Source organism: Balaenoptera ricei, chromosome 19 (assembly GCF_028023285.1).
Source record: "Balaenoptera ricei isolate mBalRic1 chromosome 19, mBalRic1.hap2, whole genome shotgun sequence".
Taxonomy (NCBI): Eukaryota; Metazoa; Chordata; class Mammalia; order Artiodactyla; family Balaenopteridae; genus Balaenoptera; species Balaenoptera ricei.
In genome coordinates this window covers 12715118-12740008 of record NC_082657.1, presented here as the reverse complement: position 1 = coordinate 12740008, position 24891 = coordinate 12715118, and the positions used below count along the sequence as shown (strand labels likewise).

The 24891-nt window shown below is 50.4% G+C and overlaps 1 protein-coding gene across 4 annotated transcripts; it reads right to left on the bottom strand.

Moving 5' to 3' along the window:
- Positions 1 to 159: 159 nt before the first annotated feature.
- NUMBL (NUMB like endocytic adaptor protein) lies at positions 160 to 24508 on the bottom strand. 4 transcript variants are annotated; one of them, XM_059904951.1, is made up of 10 exons: positions 24297 to 24508; positions 20628 to 20712; positions 18349 to 18491; positions 17114 to 17188; positions 16950 to 17024; positions 15857 to 15997; positions 10726 to 10915; positions 6223 to 6528; positions 2549 to 2671; positions 160 to 1562 (listed from the first exon to the last, which is right to left on the bottom strand). In XM_059904951.1, the coding sequence occupies exons 1-10, from the start codon at positions 24318 to 24320 to the stop codon at positions 949 to 951; spliced, it is 1776 nt and encodes a 591-aa protein (XP_059760934.1). In that variant the 5' UTR covers positions 24321 to 24508; the 3' UTR covers positions 160 to 948. The 4 variants fall into 4 exon arrangements, with proteins under 4 accessions (XP_059760934.1, XP_059760937.1, XP_059760935.1 ...); XM_059904954.1 differs by having other exon boundaries at positions 6223 to 6525; XM_059904952.1 differs by having other exon boundaries at positions 18349 to 18488.
- Positions 24509 to 24891: the final 383 nt, after the last annotated feature.

Below are 24891 nucleotides of genomic sequence, written 5' to 3'. Positions count from 1 at the left end.
GAGTGCTGGGTCAGTGTTACCTGCTCCCATGCTATGACTCAGAGGTGAATATGCAGGGAGACCCTTTTTACTCCCTCTGGTTTTAGGAGATGACACAGGAGGAAAGGCTCTGTCTCCACACCATCCCCCCTGCACACACACCCTGCCTTCTAGAGGGGCACCATTATATTCTTCCTTTATTGGCTGTCCTTGTATAATACAAATCTGCAAGTTTAGATACAAAAAAATCTGGAAATAAAAGATAGAAAAGTACCCGCCAGGCACCCCCTTCCTTCTTCCCGGACCCCTCCCCAGCGGGCACCGACGTGAGGTAACTGGGCATCTTCTTCCCCTTCCCCTTCCCCCTACCTGCCTCCTGGGCCCCCAACTTGGCCCCCTACCCCCATGAGACCCTGGCCCAAAGAACATGTGGGCCCCCAAGGGGAGGGGAGGGGTGGTAGGGGTGAGCACAGCATTGGCAGTGAACGCAGCAGGTGGGCAGAAGGAAGCCCTTTGCTTGTGCTGTGTATGGGGGCGGGGGGAATGACCAAACTTGGGGTGGGCACTCGTTTGGGGCCGAGGAGGGCCCCCAGGTGGGCATCCCTCCTCCATCCCACCCAATACTGGAAGGTAGAAGGTCAACAACAGAAACTGGGAAATATAGCTTGAACAGAGGGCACTCGGTGGGATTGTGGCCATCCCCCTGTGTCTGGGGTCCGGGGAGAGGGGGCCATGCCAGCCTAAGTCTGGCAGAGAAATGGGTCCCTTAGCCAGGCTGGGTCCGTCCCTGAATTCCATCCCATCGCAATCTGGGTGTCACAATGTCGGTTCTGTACTGGTTGTGGGAGGTGGTCGAGAGAAGGGTTAGAGAGGTCGTCAGGAGGGTGCAGCCCCAGGGAGCAGGACTGGGGAGAGGTTGGGCCTCCACTCCCAGGTGTGGGGCTCCTGGAGATGATGGGGTGGCTCGGGCTACAGTTCAATCTCGAAGGTCTTCTGCAGGTCGCCCGAGAAGGGGTTGGAAGGCTTCTCTACAGCAGGTTTGCCTTCTAACGCTGCCCACTGGGCCTCAAAGGGGTCCAACTCAGGGGCCGGGGCGGGTGCTGGCTCTGGGGGCCAGGGCGCCCCATTGGGGCGAGGACGGGCCTGGCCCCCAGGGGCGCTGGGTGCGGCAGGGGGTGGGAAGGCCCCAGCTTTCCCAATCAGGGTGGCAGGCTGGGGCTGGAGCTGGGCGGCTGAGCAAAAGGCGTTGGCCACCATCTGTGAGGGTGTGATGCCCACCACAGGCACGCGGGGCATGGGCGGGTAGCCCAAGCCCGGGTAGGCGGGCACAAAAGGGGGCTGCATGTGTGGAGGCGGCAGGAACACGGCCACCTGGGCAGGTGCGGCGTCGAAGGGCCCCACGGGGGCGGGGAAGGGCTGCAGGCCGGGGGGCACGGCAGGCACCGAGGCTGCCTGCTGCTGCTGCGCTTTTGCCACCTGGGACACCTCCTCCAGCCACCTCTCGGCCTCCGAAGGGGTCCGCTTGTGCCCAGGCTGGAAGGCAGCTGCAGGGGGCACGGAGGGCTCACCCCAGGCAGAAGTCCCTGGAGAGAGGAGAGGGGCAGTTAGGGGGCATGGGCTGCCACAGAGAGAACCCCAGGCTGGGGATCAGACTCTGGACCAGGCCACCTGCCTTGCATTCAGCTCTGCTTCTCATTAGCTGCATGGGCTTTGGGCAGATGGCTTGACCATCCTGGACCACAGGTCATGCAGTGCTACGAAAATTCATTTCTGAGATTCTAAGGTCCTAAGATGAAAAAGTATAGGCACGACTGACAATCACCCAGGCCGGCTTCCCTTCTGATTGGTCAGTAGCAAACCTGTTATTAAATATTTTTTAATATCACCCTTGGCTCTAATATTTTGACAGTGTATTGTCTTAGGAGGCTAAGATTCTAAGATTGCATGGATCTTTCTCAGAGTGTACTATTCTAACATAGTGGGTAAGTTTCAGTGTTTTTAAGTTTGTGTTTTCTAAGATTCTAGAGTTCTAAATTTACATTGTTTGTAATTCCAAGGTGCTTCCACGGTTTTAGGATAAGCACGTGGCTCTAAGGTGATTCCTTGGCACTATTTTCTCAGAGAGCACTCTTTTAAGGCTGTAAGATTCCAAGGTTTCCTGGCTCCAAATCTGTTAGGTTCTAATATCTTGTGCTTCAAAGGCTGTAGGTTTCTAGATTTTATGGTTCTAAGACAGCAAGGTTTAAAAACTGATCCCATGGTTCTAAGGTGACCCCATAATTCTTATGTTATCTCATGGTTCTAGGATGAACCCCACGGCTCTGAGATGACCCCGTGGTTCTAAGACGATCCATGGTTCTAAAGTGATTGATCCCATGATTCTAGGATGACGCCATAGCTCTTAAATGATCCATGGTTCTATGGTAATCCCATGGCTCTTAGATGATCCATGGTTCTAAGCCTGTGGGATTCCAAGATTCCCAGAGTCTCTGCAGGAGCCCTGAAAGGAGCAGGGGGATGCAGGAGGGGCACTGCAGGGCATCTGCCCCCAGAGAAGGGCTGAGTTTACCTGTTGAGGCTGGCGGTGGCCCTGGGGCTGGTGCTCCAGCACTGGCAAAAGATGAGCTGATCTGTGTACACAGGGCACTGATGCTGTCGCTGTCACTGGCACTGGGAGGCTCCATCTCAGGCACTGGCAAGTCAGGGAAGAGGGTGGAGGTCAGCGGACAGGCCCAGGCTCTGCCCTTGACCCCATCCCCGCAGGTGGCCCTCACAAGGTGTGTGGGTCGGCGGGTCCACTCTGCAGTAACTAAGTGGCCATGGCCACAAAAATGGTAACTGCGCACATGTGTGTGTGTGTGTGACGTCTGAGTGGTACAACAGCCAAGTAGTGTGTGACATCTGATGGCAGACAGTCACAGGGATCCCAAACCAAGGAGGACCTCAAGAGCTGTATGTAGCCGCAAACCGGAAGAAATATTTTAAATGCTTACCAATATATATTAATTTAAAAATATGTTCAGGGAATTTTCCCTGGCGGTCCAGTGGTTAGGACTTGGTGCTTTCACTGCCGGAGCCCGGGTTCAATCTCTGGTCAGGGGACTAAGATTCCACAAGCCGCGTGGCGCGGCCAAAAAAATAAATAAAAAATATTCAACCACATGTATGGCAAGAGCATTGACTAGTCAGAATGGATATTGGCCACGCTGCTGGTCACTGGCTGGGGATCATCTGTCTTGCTTTGCGTGCAGAAGTGGGGCCTCACCAGGCCTGGCCCATAACATATGTCATGAGGGCAGAGATGCACCTGTGCCTGCAAGACAGGACACGCTGAGCAGGTGTGGTGGCCTCATGAGGGCTTAGGATGAGCAAAAGCACCATCCAAATAAACAAGAGGATGGTCAAGTGTGGCGTGTGACAAGTGCCTGTGACAGCTCAGTGAGTGGCTACCTCCAAGGGAGTGTGTGTGTGATGCTCTGTGAGCATCAGACAGAAACTAGCTGTAGGAGTCAGCAGGTGTGACGTGGGGCTGCCCAGGCGGGACAGTAGGTGGCTTCCAGGTCATTTCTATGATGACTGTGCCTGTTAGTCCAAATGGGTGTGCAGCTTCTGGGGGGTGGCATCTGAGTGTGACTGAAATCCAGGTTGTGGCATCCGATTGTGATTCCCCAGCGTGAGCCAATCTGCCTGCGTGATGTATGGAATTCGGCATGAATTAGCATATGTGACTTGTGATTCACACAAGTTTGTGTGAATCCAGGTGTGTCGTTCGTGAGCGTGTGTTAATCTGTGTATGTGATTTCTGAATGGGACATCTGGATATGTGCTTTCTTTCTTTCTTTTTTATTGAAATATAGTTGGTTTACAATGTTGTGTTAGATTCCGGTGTGCAGCAAAGTGATTCAGTTATACATATATACATATATATATGTTCTTTTTCATATTCTTTTTCATTATGGTTTATTACAGGATATTGAATATAGTTCCCTGCTATACAGTAGGGCCTTGTTGTTTACCTATTTTATATACAGTAGTTTGTATTGGATATGTGCTTTCTAAGTGTGTGTAATGGTAACACCTGGTCCTGCAACTTCCAAGTGTATGTGATTTTTGATTGCCCACGACTAAGTGTGTGACTTCTGAGTGTGTGTGACACCCGCAGTGGAGTGGGACATCTGTGTGAGTCCGTGAAATTTTTGTGTGGCAAGTTACATCCAAGCAAGTGGGCAACTGGCTACAGGCACGCGAGGCTTCTAAACAAAGTCTGGGGTGCCTGCCACCCCTCAGGGAGCAGGTGTGACAGCCCTGGGGGTGTGCTTAACGGCAGGTTACTTAATGAGGACAGCAAATCTGAGGGTGCATGCAGTACACGGGATGCTGCACAACATGGAGTGAGCGCGCGTCATTCTCAACAAGCGTTGGCATCTGCTCAGCAGTCACCTTTTGCAGTAGCCCAGCCTCCTGGATACAGATCAACACCTCCCACACCAGTCCCCGGGGCCATAAGGGGTAGGTGTCTCGGATTTGGCATATGGAAGCAGGAGAGCGGGCCAGACCACATGACTTCACTGACAGCTGGGAGGAAAGGCAGCTCTCCTGCCTGTGTCCCTCGGGCAAAACATAGTTCCATGCCACCTCTCTCTTCCCTTTTTCCCATGGCATACATTTTTAAATCACAACATATGCCATCTCTCTCCTATTCCTGGTCCATGGCAGACATTAGTAATCAAACAGGATGCTTTTCTCCCATCGAACTCTTTGCTCACCTTACCCCTCACCAGTAGAGCCTGGTGGCTCTACTGGCCAAATGCTGAAAGAAAGGACTGGTCCTTGCAATTCCATCTTCCCTCGAAGACATGGCTAATGGATGATGATGGGTGCTGCCTCTGCACAATCCTTTACCCAGAAGCGACATCACAAATACATCACTATGCACCCTGACCCCGTGATCCCCATGCTCAGTTGTGCCCTTCACCTCATGCTTCCATAAGCCAAATTCTGGGAGTCATCTCTTGGGCAAAACATAATACTCCTGCTCTCTCTTTTTGCTTGCCCATGGCAAACTTTGCTAATCAATCATGTGGTGTGCCACCTCGCTCTTTTCTCTTGCTCAAGTCACATACTGTAAGGAGATCATGATGTCTGTCATCACGCTATTCTCCCTGCCCTAGGCAGACATTGTTAATCACAATCCTTCTTTCCTCTGAACCTGGACTCTTGACCTGGCCAGATCTCATGGCTCTACTGGCCAAAAGCTTGGAGGGAGCATTAGCCTATGGTGCCTCAGTCTCCTCTTGAGCAAAAACATGGCATCTGGGCAGCTTCTCTCCTCTCCCTTGCCCATGGAAGTCTTGCTAATCAATCATGACATATGCCACTGCTCTCATGTCCCTAACTACAGCAGACAGTACTAACTGATCGTGACTTACGCCACCTTTTTGCTATCCCTTGCCTGGAGCAGACATTGCTAATTGATCACAGCTTACACTACCTGTCTCCTCTCCCAGACTGATGGCAGACATTGATAATTGATCACATGTTGCTCCTCTCCTTTGCCTGTGGCAGGCAGTGCTAATTAATCATGGTGTGACTTAAGTGTCCATCGACAGATGAATGGATACAGAAGATGTGGCACATATATACAATGGAATATTACTCAACCATAACAAGAAACTAAATTGAGTTATTTGTAGTGAGGTGGATAGACCCAGAGTCTATCATACAGAGTGAAGTAAGTCAGAAAGAGAAAAACAAATACCACATGCTAACATACATATGAAATCTAAAAAAAAAAAAATGGTTCTGAAGAACCTAGGGGCAGGACAGGAATAAAGACGCAGACGTAGAGAATGGACTTGAGGACACGGGGAGGGGGAAGGGTAAGCTGGGACGAAGTGAGAGTGGCATTGACATATATACACTACCAAATGTAAAACAGATAACTAGTGGGAAGCAGCTGCATAGCACAGGGAGATCAGCTCAGTGCTTTGTGACCACCTAGAGGGGTGGGATAGGGAGGGTGGGAGGGAGATGCAAGAGGGAGGGAATATGGGGATATGTGTATATGTATAGCTGATTCACTTTGTTATACAGCAGAAACTAACACAACAATGTAAAGCAACTATACTCCAATAAAGATGTTAAAAAAAAAATCATGGTGTGCACCACCTCTTCTCCATCTCTTGCTTACAACAGACAGCGGCATTGATCCCGATGTTCCCTCCTGCAGAGCCCCAGGCTCACCTGTGCCCTTCACCTGGAAGTCAGTGCGGCGCTGCAGCGTGGATGGCAGCTCATTCAGCCGTAGGCTCAGCTGCCGTTTGAAAGGTGAGTTCTTCTGGCTGAGCGCCGGGAACCCACGGAAGGAGCCCTGGCGAACCAGCTGCTCCAAGGGGGCATGGCGCCGGGGGATGGCAGCCGCAGTGGTGCCTGCAGCCACTGGGGTGCCCGCCTCACCCTTCTCACCAGGGGATGTGGTGGCCGGTGTTGGGGACACGTGCCCAGGCTGGGCAGGGCCAGGAGCCGCAGTTGGGGCAGCTGCTGCCTCTGCTGGAGACATGGGTGAGACAGGTGGTTAGATAGCTCACCTTGGCATTGGAGGCCTTTCCTACCCAGACCCCTTGGTTGTTTTCCAATGCTGCCTTCCTCACCCAGTGTGCCCTGCCCTCAAGACAGGCTGGTCAGAGCCCCCAAATGTCTCTCATCCCCACCCAAGCCAGAACCACTTTCCCCAGGAGGCCCATGGGGGAGTCGTCACCCAACCTGACCCTCTGTGTGTCTCAAGCTTTCTGTCCCCCATCCATCTTCCTCTGCTGCTTCTGCTATTTCTCCCTCTGAGACCTTCTGTCTCCCTTTCTAATTAATTTAACAAACACTTTTTTGGTGCATGACCAATGTATGAGGCATTGTTCCAAGTGCCTTGCAAGTATTAATTCATTCAATCCTCACAACCACCCAGTGAGGTTGATACTATCATTATCCCCATTTTACAGATGTGGAAACTGAGGCCCAGAAATGGCAAGTGACTTGCCTGAGCCATACTGTGAAGGAAGGGGCAGGCTGACTCCAGAGTCTGGGTTCCAGATGACTGCACTAACCCGTCTCTCCCTCTGGCCTGGTCTGTCCACATCATGCTGTCTTCCTCCATCATTCCATCTGCTCTGTTCTCTGTCACCTCCCACCATTCTTCCCACCTCAAGTACCTCCTCCCGTCCTCCAGTTGCTACCCATTGTTCTAGACCCAGCTTGGCATACTTCTTCCTCTGAGGAGTTTTCCAGATTGTTTCAGCCCCTCAGCCTGGGCTCCCTCCCCTCTGGGGCTGTTCTCAGTCCTCTGCAGGTACCTGGTCTCCCCACTCAGCATAAGAAGCGGGCTCTTCCATGGCAGGGTCTCCCCACCCCTGCCAATACACAAACACACAGCCATCCTCCCATCAAGGCCTCACCTGAGCCGCTGCCTGAATGCTAGTGAGGTTAAACTCAGGCCCAAAGAGGGCAGGGAGGTTGCCCAGTGCTTCTCCCATCTTCCATGAGGGGGCGGTGAGGCTCTCACCCAGGCCAGGCTGGGGCCAGTGGAAACAGCCCGGGACAGGTTGGAACTGGGAAACCACCTCTGCCCCCCACCACCTTGGGCTTCAGGAAGTCTCCTCCCCTCTCCGGGCTCCAGTTTCCCCAACTAAACCTGGGATAAATATCCCTCTGCTGCCTTCCCTGATCTCCTGAGAGGGTCAGTTGAGGCAGTGAATGTTCAACGCTCTGGAATCCCACAAAAGCTTGGTAAACAACTTTGTGGAAAGTGCACTGCTCCGTAACTCCTGAACAGAGCTCTTTGTGAACGTGCGGTGCCTTGAGACTGTGAATCAGTGCATCATCGGCAAAACACTGTGATGTGTTCGGCAAATCATATACCACACTTTGTAAACTCTCATTTTTGCAGTGCAAGCTCTCAAGTGCTTTCTACAATCCAAAGTACCTGGAACGTATAATATCCTTTGGAAACAGCAAAATCCTTGGCAAACTCTAAAGCATGACATTCTTTGTAAATTCTAATATCCCATATAAATAGTAAACTCAGTGTACTCAATGTGTTCTTTTGCAAACAATAAAATATCATATAGGGACTTCCCTGGTGGCGCAGTGGTTAAGACTTCGCACTCCTACTAGAGGGCCTGGGTTCGATCGCTGGTCAGGGAACGAGATCCCACATGCATGCCGCAACTAAGAGTCACATGCCACAACTAAGGAGCGCGCCTGCCACAACTAAGGAGCGCGCCTGCCGCAACTAAGGCCCAGTGCAAACAAAATAAATAAATATATATATATATATAAAAGACAGGTTTTCACTAAAAAAATATATGTACTTAGGCCTTCTGTTAACTTTACTTTGTAATCTGCTTTACCAATGATAAAATTCTTTATAAATTCTAATAGATGATGTAAACAGCAAAATATTTTGTAAGCTGTGAAGAACTCCTTAACTTTGTCAAGAGGTTTGTAAATGGTCACATAGTTTACCAAGAAAAACATATGTTGTAAACTCTAATATTCTAGCAAGTGATAAAAACTTGTTTTCCTAACTTTTCAGCTAGAAATATTTTAAACTTACAGAAAAGATGTAATAATGGAACAAGCAGCACACATGTTCTCTTGTGTTAACTTGTTACACTTGTTAACTCTTAACAAGTGTTAACTTGTTACAGTATTTGATCTGTCTCTCCTTCCATAATCTTTTTTCAGTATGATTTAAGAGTAAGTTGCATACAATAGCCAAGACATGGAAACAACCTAAATGTCCATCAATAGATGAATGGATAAAGAAGATGTGGTAATATATATACAACGGAATACTACCCAGCCATAAAAAAAGAATGAAATAATGCCATTTGCAGCAACATGGATGGACGTGGAGATTATCATACTAAGTGAAGTAAGTCAGAAAGAGAAAGATGAATATCATGTGATATCACCTATATGTGGAATCTAAAAAAAAGATACAAATGAACTTATTCACAAAACAGAAATAGACTCACAGGCATAGAAAACGAATTTATGGTTACCAAAGGGGAAGAGGGAGAGGGGATAAATTAGGAGTTTGGGACTAACGGATGTACACTACTATATATAAAATAAACAACAAGGGAAAAAAAAAGACTAAGCTGCAGACAGCTTACCCAACCCTAAAACCTTCAGCATGTACCTAAGAACAAGGACAGACTCCTACTGAACCACAGAACAACTTCCTACTTGGGAAATTTAACATGGATATGATACTGTTAGCTAGTCTACAGTCCATATTCTAATTTCCCCGACTGGTCTACTCATGTCCTTTATGGATGTTCATATATATATATATTTTTTCCAATGTATATATTTTATATACATATATTCAATATGTATATATATTGGATTGAATGTTGAATGTATATCTATATATACAATATCCAGGATTCAATTCAGGATCACACATTGCATTTATTAATATTTGTCAAATCTCTTCAGTCTCCTTTATCCTGAATCCCAATTCAGGATTCTTTGTAAATTCTAAGCAGTGTTTTCCAAAAATGTAAACACTAGAAACAGTAAAAAAAAGTAAAATAAAATTAAAAATTACATTTTGACTCAGCACATAATACACGTATATTTAAAAACCACAGTTTGAGAACTTATAAACTATTTGCCTTTGACCTAGAATGTTAGAGTTTACCGAAAAGTTTTTCAAACTTTCATGACGGCAACCCAGAATAAGAAATACCGTTCACATGGTAACCCATTCCATACACACACACACAAACAGATATACTGACATAAAAGTATCATTGAACTATACTTACCCTTACTACATTCAATTACTCTGATATTTTCTATTCTTTTCCATTTCATTTCTTAAAATGCTAACCACAACCCAGCAAGCTGACTTCACAACCCATTAACAGGGTGGATACACAGTTTGAAAAGCCTGGGAACCTCCCTGGGTTAGCAGATAATAAAGCTCTTGGTGAGCTTTGCTGGGATTTGTGGCCAACAGAATATTGCCCAGAGGACTCCTTAAACTGAAGTACGCTTTATAAACTGTAACCAAACTTTGTGGTTGGTGCTTTGCTTTGTATTTTTTACTTTAAAAAATTGGGGGGGAGGGGGCTTCCCTGGTGGTGCAGTGGTTAAGAATCCGCCTGCCAATAAGGGGACACGGGTTCGAGCCCTGGTCCAGGAAGATCCCACATGCCGCAGAGCAACTAAGCCCATGCGCCACAACTACTGAGCCTGCACTCTAGAGCCCACAAGCCACAACTACTGAGCCCGTGTGCCACAAATACTGAGCCCATGCGCCACAACTACTGAGCCCATGCGCCACAACTACTGAGCCCATGCGCCACAACTACTGAGCCTGCGCGCTAGAGCCCACGAGCCACAACTACTGAAGCCCGCGCACCTAGAGCCCGTGCTCCGCAACAAGAGAAGCCACTGCAATGAGAAGCCCGTGCACCACAACGAAGAGTAGCCCCCGCTTTCCGCAACTAGGGGAAAGCCGGTGCACAGCAAAGAAGACCCAACACAGCCAAAAATAAAATAAATTAATTAAAAAAATTTTTGTTGTTTTGGGTTTTGTGTGTGTGTGTTTCCTTTTTGCTTTGTAAACTGTAGAGCCCCTGTACCTCTGCAGCTCTCCCCCCAATCTGGATCCCTTGGCCCCACCCTGGGACCATTCGGTGCCCAGCGCCCCCACCCCGCCCTCCGGGCAGCGCCCACCTTTCTTTTTGTCGGCAGCCTCTCGCTCAGCCGGCCGCCCACCCCCGGACAGGCGGAAGGAGCCCTCCCGGGAGAAGCTGGTGCGGCTGGCGTCGAAGGCAGCCGTGACTCCGCACTCCTTCTCCCGCCGCTGTTTCCGCTCTAGGCAGGCCGCAAACGCACATCCCACTGCGTGGCTCAGCCTCTCGCCCTGTGGGAAGAGGTTGGGGCAGGATTAGCGACGTTGTGCACTGCAGACCGGACGCCAGGAGCCCCGGGGTCCAGCAGCTGGATGCTGGGTGACTCCGGATGAGTCCCTTCACCTCTCTGGGCCTCAGTGCACATCTGCAAAATGAGGGACAAAAGCCAGAGACAAGAGTGTAATACTGTATGGCTCCATTTTTTTTTTTTTTAAAGATTTTTTTTTTGATATGGACCATTTCTTTTAAAGTCTTTATTGAATTTGCTACAATATTGCCTCTGTTTTATGTTTTGGTTTTTTGGCCGCAAGGCATGCGGGATCCCAGCTCCCCAACCAGGGATCAAACCCACACTCCCCGGCATTGGAAGGTGAAGTCTTAACCACTGGACTGCCAGGGAAGTCCCTGGATGGCTCCACTTATATGAAGTTACAGAATGGGCAAAACTAATCTATGGTGGAAAACATCAGAACAGTGGTTGTTTCTTAGGGGTGGGCATAGGGACTGACTGAGAAGGAGCATGAGGGGACAGTCTGGGGTGGTGGCAATGTTCTAGATCTTGATGGGGGGGTTGGGTTATATGCGTGTATACAGTTGTCAAAACCCAGCAAATGTACACTTAAGGTTTGTGGTCAGCATGTATTTCGCTTCAAAAGAAAAAGAGCTGGAAACAAATATGAATTCTACTTAATGGTATGCATGCTGAAGTGTCTGGGGGAAGTATTCTGATGTCTGTGACTTTGAAATGCATCAAAAAATAAGATGGGGAGACAAGTGATAAAGTAAGCCCAGACAAATGTTAGTGGCAGGATCTGGGTGGGGGGTGTCCAGGTGACTGGTGACTGAACAAGTCTTTCGACTTTACTGCATGCTTGAAAATATTTTGTAGTAAAGTACTGGGGGTAAAAACAACAACCCCTGTTTCTTGAGTGCCTACTTGAGAGACGCCAAGGCCAGAGAGCCTGGGATTGATGCTGGCTTTCCACTTCCCAGCTATGTGATCTCAAGAAAATCACTTCCCAGTACCCAAGGCTCCTCATTTGTAAAATGGGGGCTCTAACAGCACCCACTTCACAGGGTTGTTGCAGGAATTAGGTGAACAAATATATGCAAGGCATGCAGCACAAAGCCAGGCACAGGGAAACTCACATATGTGTCAGCAGAAATTTTGTATAGCCCCGGGCTGAGCCCTGATTTGCATCCTTTTATGGAATCCTCACAACAGTGCCGGGAGGTGGACAATCTTATGAACCCATTTGACAGATGAAGAAATTAAGGTTCAGTCAACATGCCCATTATAACAAGTGAGTGGCAGAGTTGGGATTCTAATGAGGTATGTCTGACTTCTGTTCCCTAAACAAGATGCTCAGCCACCTCTTAAAGTTAAACTTGGGGACAAAAAGCTTCAACAAAATGCTAGCAATCTGAACCCAGCAGAATATGAAAAGAATCAAGTGAGATTTATTCCAGGAATGCAAGCTTGGTTTAACATATGAAAATCAATCAACCACATTAATAGAATGAAGAAAAAACCCCACATGATCATCTCGATTCTCACAGAAAAAGCATTTGACAAAATCCAGCACCCTTTCATGATAAAACACTCAACAAAGTTGGAATAGAAGGGAACTTCCTCAACCTTATAAAGGACATTTGTGAAAAACTCACAGGACTTCCCTGGTGGCACGTGGTTAAGAATCCGCCTGCCAGTGCAGGGGACACGGGTTCAAGCCTTGGTCCGGGAAGAACCCACATGCTGCGGAGCAACTGAGCCCGTGTGCCACAACTACTGAGCCTGTGCTCTAGAGCCCACGGGCTACAACTAATGAGCCCACGTGCTACAACTACTGAAGCCCGTGCTCCACAGCAAGAGAAGCCACCGCAATGAGAAGCCCGTGCACCACAACGAAGAGGAGCCTCCACTCGCCGCAACTAGAGAAAGCCCGGGCACAGCAACAAAGACCCAACGCAGCCAAAAATAAAATATAAATAAATAAATAAATTTATTAAAAAAAGAAAAAAGAAAAACTCACAGTTAACATTATCCTCAATGGTAAAAGACAAAGCTTTTCCCTAAGATCAGGAACAAGACAAGAATGCCATTTTCATCATTTCTATTCAACACTCTATTGGAAGTTCTAGGCAGAGTAACTGGACAAGAAAAAGAAATAAAAGGCATCCATGTTGGAAAGAGAGAAGTAAAATTACCTCTGTTTGCAGATGGCATGATCGTATATGTTGAACATCAAAAGGATCCACAGTTAGTGCAAATAAATAAATTCAGCAAAGTTGCAGGATACAAAATCAACACACAAAAAAATCAGTTATATCTATATACACAAACAGCAAACAATCCAAAACTGAAATTAAGACAATTCCATTTACAATACCATCTAAAATAATAAAATAGCTCGGAATAAATTTAACCAAGGAAGTAAAAGACATAAACATTGAAAACTACACAACACTGTTGAAAGAAATTAAAGAAGACCTAAATAAATGGAAATACATCCTGTGTTCATGGATTGAAAGACTAATATTGCTAAGAGGGCAATATTTCCCAAAGTGTTCTGCAGATTGAATGCAATTCCTTTCAAAATCCCAATGGACTCTTGCACAAATGGAAAAGCTGACCCTGAAATTCATATGGAATTGCAAGGGACCCAGCACAGCCAAAACAATTTTGAAAAAGAATAAAATAGAATAACTCACACTTTCCAATTTAAAAACTTACTCCAAAGCTAAAGTAATCAAAATGGTGTGATACGGGACTTCCCTGGTGGCTCAGTGGTTAAGAATCCGTCTGCCAATGCAGACGACATGGGTTCAAGCCTTGGCCTGGGAAGATCCCACATGCTGCGGAGCAACTAAGCCTGTGCGCCACAACTACTGAGCCAGCGTGCCACAACTACTGAAGCCCGTGCGCCTAGAGCCCGTGCTCCGCAGCAAGAGAAGCCACCGCAACGAGAAGCCTGTGCACCGCAACGAAGAGTAGCCCCCGCTCGGCGCAACCACAGAAAGCCCGTGCGCAGCAACAAAGACCCAACACAGCCAAAAATAAATAAATAAATAAATAAATAAATAAAAACAGTGTGATACTAGCATAAGGAGAGACATATAGACCAACGAAATATAACTGAGAGCTCAGACATAGACCCACACATCTATGGTCAATTGATTTTCAATAAGGTGCCAAGACCACTCAATGAAGGAAGAATAGTCTCTTTAACAAATGGTGCTAGAACAACTGGATACAGTATGCACGTGAAAAAAAAATGAAGGTGGACTCTTACCTCACACCATTTATAAAAATTAACTCAAAATGTATCAGAGACCTAAATATAAGAGCTAAAACTATAAAACTCTTAGAATGAGACATGAGGTAACTCTCTACAACCTTGGATTTGGCAATGAATTCTTAGATATGACACCAAAAGCAGAAATAACAAAAAAAAAATTGATGAATTGAACTTCATCAAAATGTGTCCATTTGCACATCAAAGGACACTATCAAGAAAGCAAAAAGATGGGGCTTCCCTGGCGGTCCAGTGGTTAAGAGTCTGTGCTTGCAATGCAGGGGGCGCAGGTTCAATCCCTGGTCGGGGAACTAGGATCCCACATGCCACAGGGCCAAAAAAAAAAAGAAAGTGAAAAGAAAAGTGTGGAGTAATTGGAACCTTCATACATTGCAACTGGGAATGTAAAATGGTGTCACCACCAAGGAAAACAACTTGGCAATTACTCAAAAACTTAAACATACTATATGACCCAGCAATTCCACTCCTAGGTATATACCCAGAAGAATTAAAAACAAGTATTCAAACAAATACTTGCATATAAATGTCCAGAGAAGCACTATTCATAATAGCCAAAAGGTGGAAACAACCCAATGTCCATCAATGGATGAATAAATAAGCAAAATATGGTATATCCAAAATGTGGTATATCCATACGAATATTATTCAGCCATATAAAGGGAGTAAGTACTGATACAATGCTACGACATGGATGAACCTTGAAAACATTATGCTAAGTGAAAGAAGCTGGTCACACAAGGCCAATAGGTCACAAAAGGCCAATACACACCTCCCAAAAAGCAGAGGGTGTGCCCCTCTTCATGCTTCCCTCCTTTATGTAGTTGGGATGAAGATGTGAAGGCTGGAGCATGCTCATTCATCTTGGATCATGGAGTGGAAGCCATACTCCAGCATAGCAACAAGATAAAAGGAGCCATGGCCCTTGAGTGGAGAGGAGTCACACCAACGCTGTGCTGCCTGCCTAGGGATGTCTTTCACATGAAACACAGATTTCTATTTCACCGAAATCACTGGTATCTGAGGGTTTTCTGTCACAAGCCTCAGAATCCTGTGAGAATGCTTCTCAGAAGACAGTCCATTTGTCTCTTTCATCAGATTCTCAGAGGGGATCTTGACGCCCCCCTCCCCCCAAAAATATAAAGAACCACAGGCAAAATGAATCAACTCTGAAGGAAGAGTGGGTACCCTGGGGGGTGTTGTTTCAGAAGGGCCCAAGGGGGCTGCTGGGGGCAGGAAACTACAGCTTGACTTGGGTGAGGTTTAAAAATAAGCAAAAATTCATGGAGCTGTGCCTGGGCCATCTGCGCATTTTACTGTATGTACATGCTCCTCAATGAGAAAAGTTAGAGAAACATGAAGAACTATTGATAACAAGGAGGAGGATGAGAACTAATGTTTTCCTGAGTGCTTCCTATATGGCAGGCATTGTTCCAAATACTCTGTATCAACCCCCTCAAGTCTCACAATAATCCTCTAAGTTAGGGGCTGTGAATACACTCCCTTTTCCAGATGAGGTCACGGAGAGGAGAGGTAAGGTGAGTGACTCGCCTGATACCACACAGCGGGCTGGGGTTGGGCGTGGGACACCAGGGCATGGGAGACAGTCAGCTGGCTTTGGGCTTTGGTGATACTCACGGAGTCCTTGAGCGCCAGGAAACAGTGGCAGATCCAGCGGCGGGTGGTCCCATCACGGCAGATATAGGAGAAAGCCTTGTCCAGGTTGCGGTCAGGAGCACAGAAGGAGACCTTTTCGATGGTCTGGTCTACCAGCAGGTCCTGGGAGGCACCAGGGAGGCCAGGAAAGGCATGTGTACTGTCTTTCATGTATTCACTTAATATTCCCTTTGTGTCTGCTCTATATCCTGTCCTGAACCGGGTGGGGATCCTGCACTTGTTGAAACAGCTGTGGGCCCTGCTCACATGGGGCTCCCAGTTTAGTGCGGGAATCAGACTCATCACCAGATAGAGACAGGCCAGAGTCACAGCCACGCTGTAATGAGGGAGGCACAGGCAGAGGGCTCAGGGCTGGGATCGGGGAGGCTCAGGGGCTTTCGGGAGCAAGAAGAGGTGCCTGACCCAAGTTGGACGGGAGTCAGGCAAAGCTTGCTGGAGGGTGTCAATCCTGTTCAGTCATTAACCTAACTGTCTTCATGCGTTGGCTGTCTCCTTGGGCAGTGTCTGTGCTAGGGGCAGGGAATTCAATGGTGAGCAAACAGACACCCGGATCCCGGCCCCTGGTGCTCCCATCTGGCCAGGTAGACAGACAATAAGCACGTAACAGCTAACATTCATTGATCGGAACATTTCTGCTGTACCAGGCATAGTTTTAAACTATTTGCATATACTTTCTCATTTAATGGTTGGGTCCATTTTTATCCCCATTTTTGCAGATGAGGCAAGTGAGGCATGGAAGGGTTAAATCTCATACCCCTCATGCCCAGGGTCACCCAGCTGGTAAGTGGGTGAGCTGGGATCCGAGCTGAAGTGGCTGCTCTACGGTCCGTGCTGTCACCCACTATCCACGCCAGCTCACAAATAGCCACAGGACTCAAACCTGAATTACGACTGTGAGAGGTGCCAACATGTTATAGGAACACACGGCTGAGCCTAGAAGGTCCCTGAGGGAGGGACGTCCTAGAGGTGGGTGAGAAGGCGTCCCTGGCCCCATTCAAGTAGGGTGAGGAGAGGGGCCCGCTGGTGCCCACTCCCAGGCCCACGGGCCCCCTACCTTGGTCTTGTCATCCACCACCCGGAGCCCATCGGCTGACACCCACAGGACAGACTTCACAGACTTCCGGCCCATCTGGAGTGGAGGAGGAGGACAGAGGGTGTGGTCAGGGCTGGCTCTTCTGCTCTGACCTTGCCCCCTCCCTGCTCCAGCCTCTCACTCACCGCCTTCAACTTTTTCACAGCATCTTCACACACGTGCATCCCCCGGGACTCCTCCACCTCCACGTGGCCCAGGTACTTGGGGTACGAAGGGGATGGGAGAACATGAAACAAGCACAGTAATCAATCATTCCTAGCGCTCACTGTGCCGCTGCGATGCATCACGCAATGTCCTAAGCACATCATATGAATGAACTCATTTACTCTTTACCTCAACTTTGCAAGGCGGGGACCTTTTTTTTTTTTGGCCGCGCCGCATGGCTTGTGGGATCTTAGTTCCCCGACTAGGGATGGAACCCATGCCCCCCTGCAGTGGAAGCACAAAGTCTTAACCACTGGACTGCCAGGGAAATCTGGGTACCCCATTCTTATCCCAGACATACAGGTGAGAAAACTGAAGCACATCATGGAGTAATGATTCCCACCCTGCCTCTATCCTTGGCCTTTAACACATCCCTGGTGTCCTTCTGAGTGCCAGCGTCTGCATCTGCGCCTGAGGACTGGCCCCAGGCAATGACTGATAGGAGCCGGGGTACACACGCCCCAGCTCCCTCACCCCGTGGGTAGGATGGCTCGATTTCCCACAGTTCCCTAGTGGCATCAAGCTCAGTTGCTCAGAGCTATAGTTTAGTAAGACACCCTTTACTGGCTGCCTTCCCTTCCTCACTCTCACCAGCATTTCCTGCACCTCCCACCAGCCCCTCCCTCGCAAGGTCGGCTTCTACGGGAAGGAAAAACAAGGTGGGAGGGGGGGCGCTGTGACCATCGTCTGTTGTCACCCAACCAGGAAGGGAATGAGTGGAGAGTTGAACCTGAATCCTGCTGTCTCCCTTATAAATTTTCGTGTATGTTGTAAAGGGTCGTGGTGGTCTAAACCAGAACGCACTTAACAGTAGAGGGCTTTGCAAATGCTACAGAATTTTTGTAACCTTGCAGTGCCCCCCTGGAAACTGTGAGCTCCCACAGAATAGCGTGACTCCAGGCGGGACGCCCCCCCTCCCCCGCCCCAGGTAATATTTTCCTGGCACAAGAGAATGGGTCTTGGTTTCTAATCCCAACTTTCAGGGACTCGGGCCGTGGGGTCCTGCTTCTGCAGGATCCGCAGTTCTTTGGGGCTGTGAAGTCTCTTCGGTCTCAGCCACCTCACCGGGCGACGGACAACACACTGGACACGCACGCGCACAGCGAACAGCTCGCACACCGCCGCAGCCCCGCCCACACGAGCCCCGCCCACTCACCCTGACCGGGAAGCTGCACGTGCCCTTGCGCACCGCGTCCTCGTCCGCCTGCCACTGGTGCGGGCGCGATGCCTCAGGCACGTAGGCTGGTTTCCGCCGCCGCAGGCTCTGCCGTAGCTTGTTCATGGTGCCCGCCCCGTCTGCTGACAGAAGACAGGGGTGCGAGTCAAGGGTCAGAGGCATGGGGCTCAAGGTGGGGGGAAATAGGGCTCAGGGAGCAAGGGGTCAGGTAACGTGGCAGTAGGGATACAGGGTTAGGGGGTCACTGGGTCAGAGGACATGACATCCAGGGAACACAGACTGGCAGCAGTTAGGGGATACTGGCAAAGGGGGCAACTGGAAGGCGGGGGAGTGGGAGAGTTGGCAGTGGGGATTCAGAAGACGTGGGGCTAAGAGGCAGGGAGGTCTGGGATGCGTGGGGGGGTGGTGGTCGTGAGTCACAGCTTTTAGGGGTCTGGAGATTCGGGATGCAACAGTCAAGAGGCATGATGATCCAAAGTAATGGGAAGTTAAGGCAGTGGAGGACATTGGGGTTAGAGGGCATAGCAGTCACGGGTCACGAGGTCAGGGGTTTTAGGGGTACAAGGTCAGGGGATGCGGTGGTCAGAGGGCACAGGAGTTGAGACTTGCATGGGTCCGATGCGGGGGACTCAGAAGGTCCAGGGATTGCGGTTCAGAGCCCAGGCCAGAGGGTGTTGGGGACAGGGGCGGGTCTCTGCAACTCTGAGATACAGCCCCTCTGACAAATGTGTCTGTTCTAAGGCAGAGGCCCCTGGGGAGGCGTGCACCTGTGATGTCAGAGGTAGGGATGGAGGTGGTGGCCAGTCACTAAGACAGCCTTCGCTGACTGAGAAGCCATACTGAGTCCCAGGAGGAGTGTGAGGGGACACCTAGGACAGAGCACCAACAGATGAGACTCCGCCTGTGTGTGCAAGCAAGTGTGCAGCTGGTGTGTTCCTTTTTTTGTTTTTGGCCTCACTGCGTGGCTCGCAGGATCTTAGTTCCCTGACCAGGGATCGAACCCGTGCCCTGGGTAGTGAAAGCGCAGAGTCCCACCTGCTGGACCACCAGGGAATTCCCTGGTGTGTTCCTGAGTGTTGTGTGTGAGGGTGTCTAGTTCTGAGCATGCACCTACTGTCCGTGAGTGTGTATATAGCTGAAGGCTGTACGGAAGGACGCGGGTCTGAGAATGGTTGTTGATGAGAGTGGGTGTCTGTGAATGCTGTCTGTGAGGGGATGTCTGTGTCCAAGAGTGTGGCTGTCGTCTGTGAGTGTAGGTCCCTGAAGCTCGTGGCTGAAGAGTAGCTATGTGTGAGAGTGGTGGTGAGTGTGTGTCAGGGAATGTTGCCTGTGAGGATGGGTCTGTGTTTGAGCATGAAGCTGTTGTCTTTGAAAGGGTGTGTCCGTGACTGTTGTCTTTGAAGCTGTGTGTCTGTGTGAAGATGTGGCTATTGTCTTTGATGACCACTGCCCATGACAGTGTGTCTGTGAGAGTTACCCAAGATACCACATCTGTCCAAGAGTGCAGCTGTTGGTGGTGAGGCTGTGTGTCTGTGGCTGTTGTTTGTGAGGGTGTGTCTGGGTCAGATAAGGTGGGTGTTGTTGCAGAGAATGTGGGTCCATAAGCGTTGTCCTGGGGGTGTGTCTGTATGCAACCGTGCATCTGTGAGGGTGTGTGAGGACATGAGGCTGTCATCTTTGAGAGTGTGTTTGTGAGTGTTATTTGTGAGGGTGTGATGGTGTGAGAATGTGGCTGTTGTCTATGAGAGTGCTGAGTGTTATTTGTGAGACCGTGTGTGCAAAAGTGTAGCTGTTTGTGAAGGCAGGAGCACACGGGTGCTGTCTGTGAGGCTGTGTCTGCTTGTGAAAGTGTGGCTGTTGTCTGCAAAGTGTGGGTCTGTGTGTGTTGTTGGGGAGACTGTACAAGACTGCATCCCTTGAGAGTCCCTGAGTCTGTATCTGGTGAGTGTCTGTGCTCACCTGTGAGGGAGTCTGGCTGTTGTCTAGGAATGTGTCTGTATGTTTGTGTGACTGTGAACCTGTGGGTGTGGGGATGTTGGTGTGTGTCTGAGTGTCCAAGTGTGTGCGTGCGTGTGTGAGACCTAGTCTAGGTGGGTGTGTCTGTGAACGAGGTCACTGGGTGTGCTGGGAAGTCGTTCGGGGGTGTCCACTTGTGAGTGTGATTAAGCCTGTGTGACCGCAGGGACAGTTCCTTTGGCTATGCGAGGCAGACCCACCCCCTCACTCAGCCTTCGCCCTGTCCCCAGCTGGCCACTCACCTGGCTCCGTCCTGGAGGTTTCAGGGGGCCCCAGGGCCCCACAGGGGGCAGGGGGCAGATGCTGCTCTGGACTCCTGGGTCCGCCCTGCCCAGGGGAGGGAGGAAAAGTTGAGAAGCTGGCTTGGGATAGGGCACAGTCCCCCCTACCTCACCCCCTCTTTGGACATCAGCCAACCCCCCTTCATCTCAGAATCTCTGATGAGAGCCCTGGTTGTCATAGCAACTGTTACTAAGGCAATCAGCCACCTGGTTGCAAGGGCCCAGGAACGAGTAGGTGTGTTTCGGGAGCATCTGTTGGGGATGTCCTGGCCTCAGGAGGCTGTCTGTACCCAAGGGGATGGTGTGAAGGGGGGTGGCCTGCCCTCTAGGCACATGTCCAGGGCTGCACACACACATACAGTCACATGTGTACATGCAACTCCGGTCCCCAATTGTCCCTAGAACCTGGTCACAGCTCTGCACAATTAGTTACAGAGACAACCACAGCGACACACACCAGATCACACAGAAACACATCAACAGTCACAGTCACTGTAAATACCTGGCCACATATCCAAGTTCACAGACACACAGTCTCTGCTACAGACCATTTGTCCACAGGTATGTAGAGTCCCGGGCTGCCCAGGCACTGCCACAAACGTCTGGTCATATCAGTAACTGATATTTTGCACTTCTCTTTTCTCTGCCATATACAAAGAGCTGGGTCCGGGCACACCCACTGGGGCAGCCCATGGCCAACAGTTGTTTCCTCGGGCACCCAACCAAGATACTCACATTACAGACCCACCCGTGTAGAATCACACCCTGCGGGAGGTCACCTATTAGCTCTGAGGCACACACACTTGTCACATACAGCTCCCCTGCTGCCTGTTGACATCTGGTCAGGGATGCATGCAGACATACTGACACACATTTGGTCACACCCAGTCACACCCAGCCACAGCCACATGTGTTTAATCATCGACCAGCACACAGCTGCACAAGGACACTCAACCCCAACTGTGTCAGTCACACCAACACACCTTTTTGGTCACACACTGTCACACAGCCATACATCCCAGTCGTAGAGGCACACACTTGGTCATGGTATCAGCCACACGTATATGGATGGTTCTCCATACCCAAGCACACACACAGACCCCGATGGCCACGGCCCGTGCATTAGAGAGAAATGGGCACACAAACTCAGGACATGCATACAGCCATCCAGAGACAGTTCTCCCCAGGGACGGCCACACTCAGACACAGCCAGACAGTCAGTGGCTCAGAGTCACAGCCATACGCATTTCAGAAACGGTCATGTATGCAAAGTCCCACAGCATGAGTGTCCACGTTACCCAGCCATATATCACGGTCATGGTACCTATTTCACAGTCACCCACCATCCCACCCCCAGCTGTGCCATGTCAGACCATCACAGAGAAACACGCAGTCTCTCTTCCTGCAAACACGTAAGTCACACCGACACGTATGGGGCCACATACAATCACAGCCCCCGTGTCGAGAGACACACAATATCTCACACACAGAGACATCAGCACACAGTTTCCATTTCACACACACAAGCACACAGTCAGGTATGTGCTTAGAAACACAGTGACCCAGACAGAGCATTTATAGCTGCGTTTACACAGAAGACACAGTTCCGGATAGTCATGTGTGGAGCCAGGAGACAGTCACTCTGTCACCAAATCACACAGATTCAAACATAAGCCGCCCAGCACGCATACAGGGACACCCACCCACCCACCCCAAACAGCCACACGGCTACAGACACACACTCTTACAGACCATGACACAGACACAAGTATATAGAGTCACCCAGGGTCACAGATATGCAGGTCACACAAATACAGAAGCCACAGTCACATACACATCCCCCCCCCACACACACAATCACTGGTGCCACCACACACAGACACACCTATAGCTTGAGTCACATGCAGTGAAATAACCCACTATTAATAGTCTGTCAGGGTTTCAGACTCCAAGTCAAATACATAACCCAAATCACAGGTACACAACTATAAATGTACAGAATCACTCAGTATCAACACACAGACCTAGACGTAGTCATTTATACAATCCCGGCCACACACATAGATGTGGCTTTGAACACACAACCGTAAACATACAAGTCACAGTGCCAGCACACAACCTGTCACATAAGCACAATGTGACTTCAAATACAATGGCAGTCATACACCTAAAGTTGCAGGCACAGTTGTGTGTCATACAAACACATGTGTGACACACATATAAAATCAGTTAGAGACACAGTCACAAACATTCGAAGTCATTAGGACAGTCGCACATGGACACAGAGTCATAGACACAACTCCACTTATAGTCACAACTCCACCCACATCTTCAGTCAGCCACACACATGCCCAACCCCCTACTCAATAGATACTCTGTCACATACCCAGTTAGAGTTACCAAGGTACATACATGGGGTCACAAAAGACATAATCAAAGACACAACCACATAGTCACAACCATGCACACACTCAAACACAGAGAGACTGAAAAGTACAGGGTTCTGCACAGTGAGCGAGCAGCTGTCATATACACATACACAGCCACACAAATGCTGGGGTCACATACAGAGACACAATCACAGACGCTATCGGACACAACCACAAGCACGAAACACACGATTCCTCAGAGTCACCAGCTGCAGCTCACACACATACACACACAGGCAGCCACAGTCACAAAAACACAGGGTCACACTCTTAGCCACCTCCCCATCGCTTGCTTCCCCGCTTCCCCCCAGGTACCACACACAAAGCCATCATCACCGCAGACGCTGCAGACAGACAGGGCTGCACCAGGTCCCTGGGGAGCCGCCCCCTGGCCCAGCCTGAATCCTGGAGCCTGGGGGGCCAGAACCGGAGTGGGAGGCGGTGCATTGTCTGTGGGTGGGGCCCCTCCCAGACAGCTGGGCGGCCCCAGGGACAAAGAGGGTGGCCCAGGAGACCTGTGCCCTGGGACCCTTGACCAAGCCTTTTTGTGTGTGGGGTTGCCTGAAATTCCCTTTATTTTATTCAGGCTTTGGGGGGATAGAGTCCCAAGCACAGAGACCTTGTTTTGAGAAGGGTCTGTTCCTGGGACGCCGCCCAAGCATGGGGGGATGCTGTGCCCCGACGCCTCTGAGGCCTGGGGACGGACTGTGCCAGGAATCCCCCCGGGCCTTGGCTTGGTGGGGAAGCTGTGCCCAGGGACCCCATTCTCAAGACCTTGCCTAGAGGGTTGCTGTGCTCAGAGAGCCCCTCAGGCCGGGAGGGGTAAGGATTGCGTCTGGTCTGGAATCCCCTCTTAGAGGCCTTGACTTGATAAGGAGGTTGCGTCCCAGACCCCATCCCCAAAATCTTGCCTAGGGAGTTGTACCTAGAATCTGTCCCCCTGTCCTTGATTTTTTTGAGGGGGAGGTCTGTGTCTGGAATCCGTATCTCCAGAGCCTTGGCAAGACAAGGCCTGTGCCCGAGACCCCTGTCTCCCAAGATCTGGCTTGGTGGGAAGCCGATTCCTGGACCCCCACCCAGGACCACCCTCCCCAGCCTTGGCACCCTTTCTCCATCCGGGCGCCGCGGCCGCCTCCCACCCTCCGCCACATCAGCAGCGGCGCCGCCCCCCACCCGAGCCCCCTTCTCCCGCCCTTCTCACGCTGGCCGCCGCGCTGCGGGACATCCAGGGCTCCGGCGCCCCCGCCTCCCGCGGCCCCGGCTGGGCCCGGATCCCCGAGTGCTGCTGCTGCTGTGGCGGCGGCGGCAGCTCGGTCTGACGCGGGCCAGGGCCGGGGGCCGGGGGATGGTGCGGGATGCAAGCTCGCTAGCCTGCTCCGCTCCCGGGAGGATTCCGTTCCAGGGGCGGGGGAGCGCCCCTCCCGCTTCGGCTCCCCGCCCCAGCCCCGCCGCCTGCTGGATATGCAAAGAGACCCCGCCCCTTGACCAGCAGGCCACGCCTATACGCAACCACGACTCCGCCTCCTCCCGTGTGGCCACCGCCCCGCCACGCCCACTGGCCAGTCCTGGGCTGAGCACACACGTGAATCTCGCTGACACGTTCTCCTAGGTCCATCCAGGCTTGGGCTCCCTTCCCCTCCGTGACCCCTGACCTCAGATCCCCTTAAGTTCCGCGTCCGAAAGATTTGCTTCGGGAGGCGCCTCCCGGTCCCTCATCCCCAAATCTTCCAGCTCACCCCACGGTTCTCCCAGCCCAGCGGGGGCGGGCAGAAGCGGTGACGAGGCACTTTTGCCAG

Bases quoted from the DNA above. Each gene is read 5' to 3' on its own strand.
- NUMBL (XM_059904951.1), bottom strand. From the start codon at position 24,320: ATGTCCCGCAGCGCGGCGGCCAGC. The intron at 17,189-18,348 runs GTGAGTGGGCGG...TCGTACCCCAAG, and splicing joins CGTGCAGCTTCCCGGTCAGG to TACCTGGGCCACGTGGAGGT. The intron at 15,998-16,949 runs GTAGGGGGCCCG...GGTGCCTCCCAG, and splicing joins TGGTGGATGACAAGACCAAG to GACCTGCTGGTAGACCAGAC.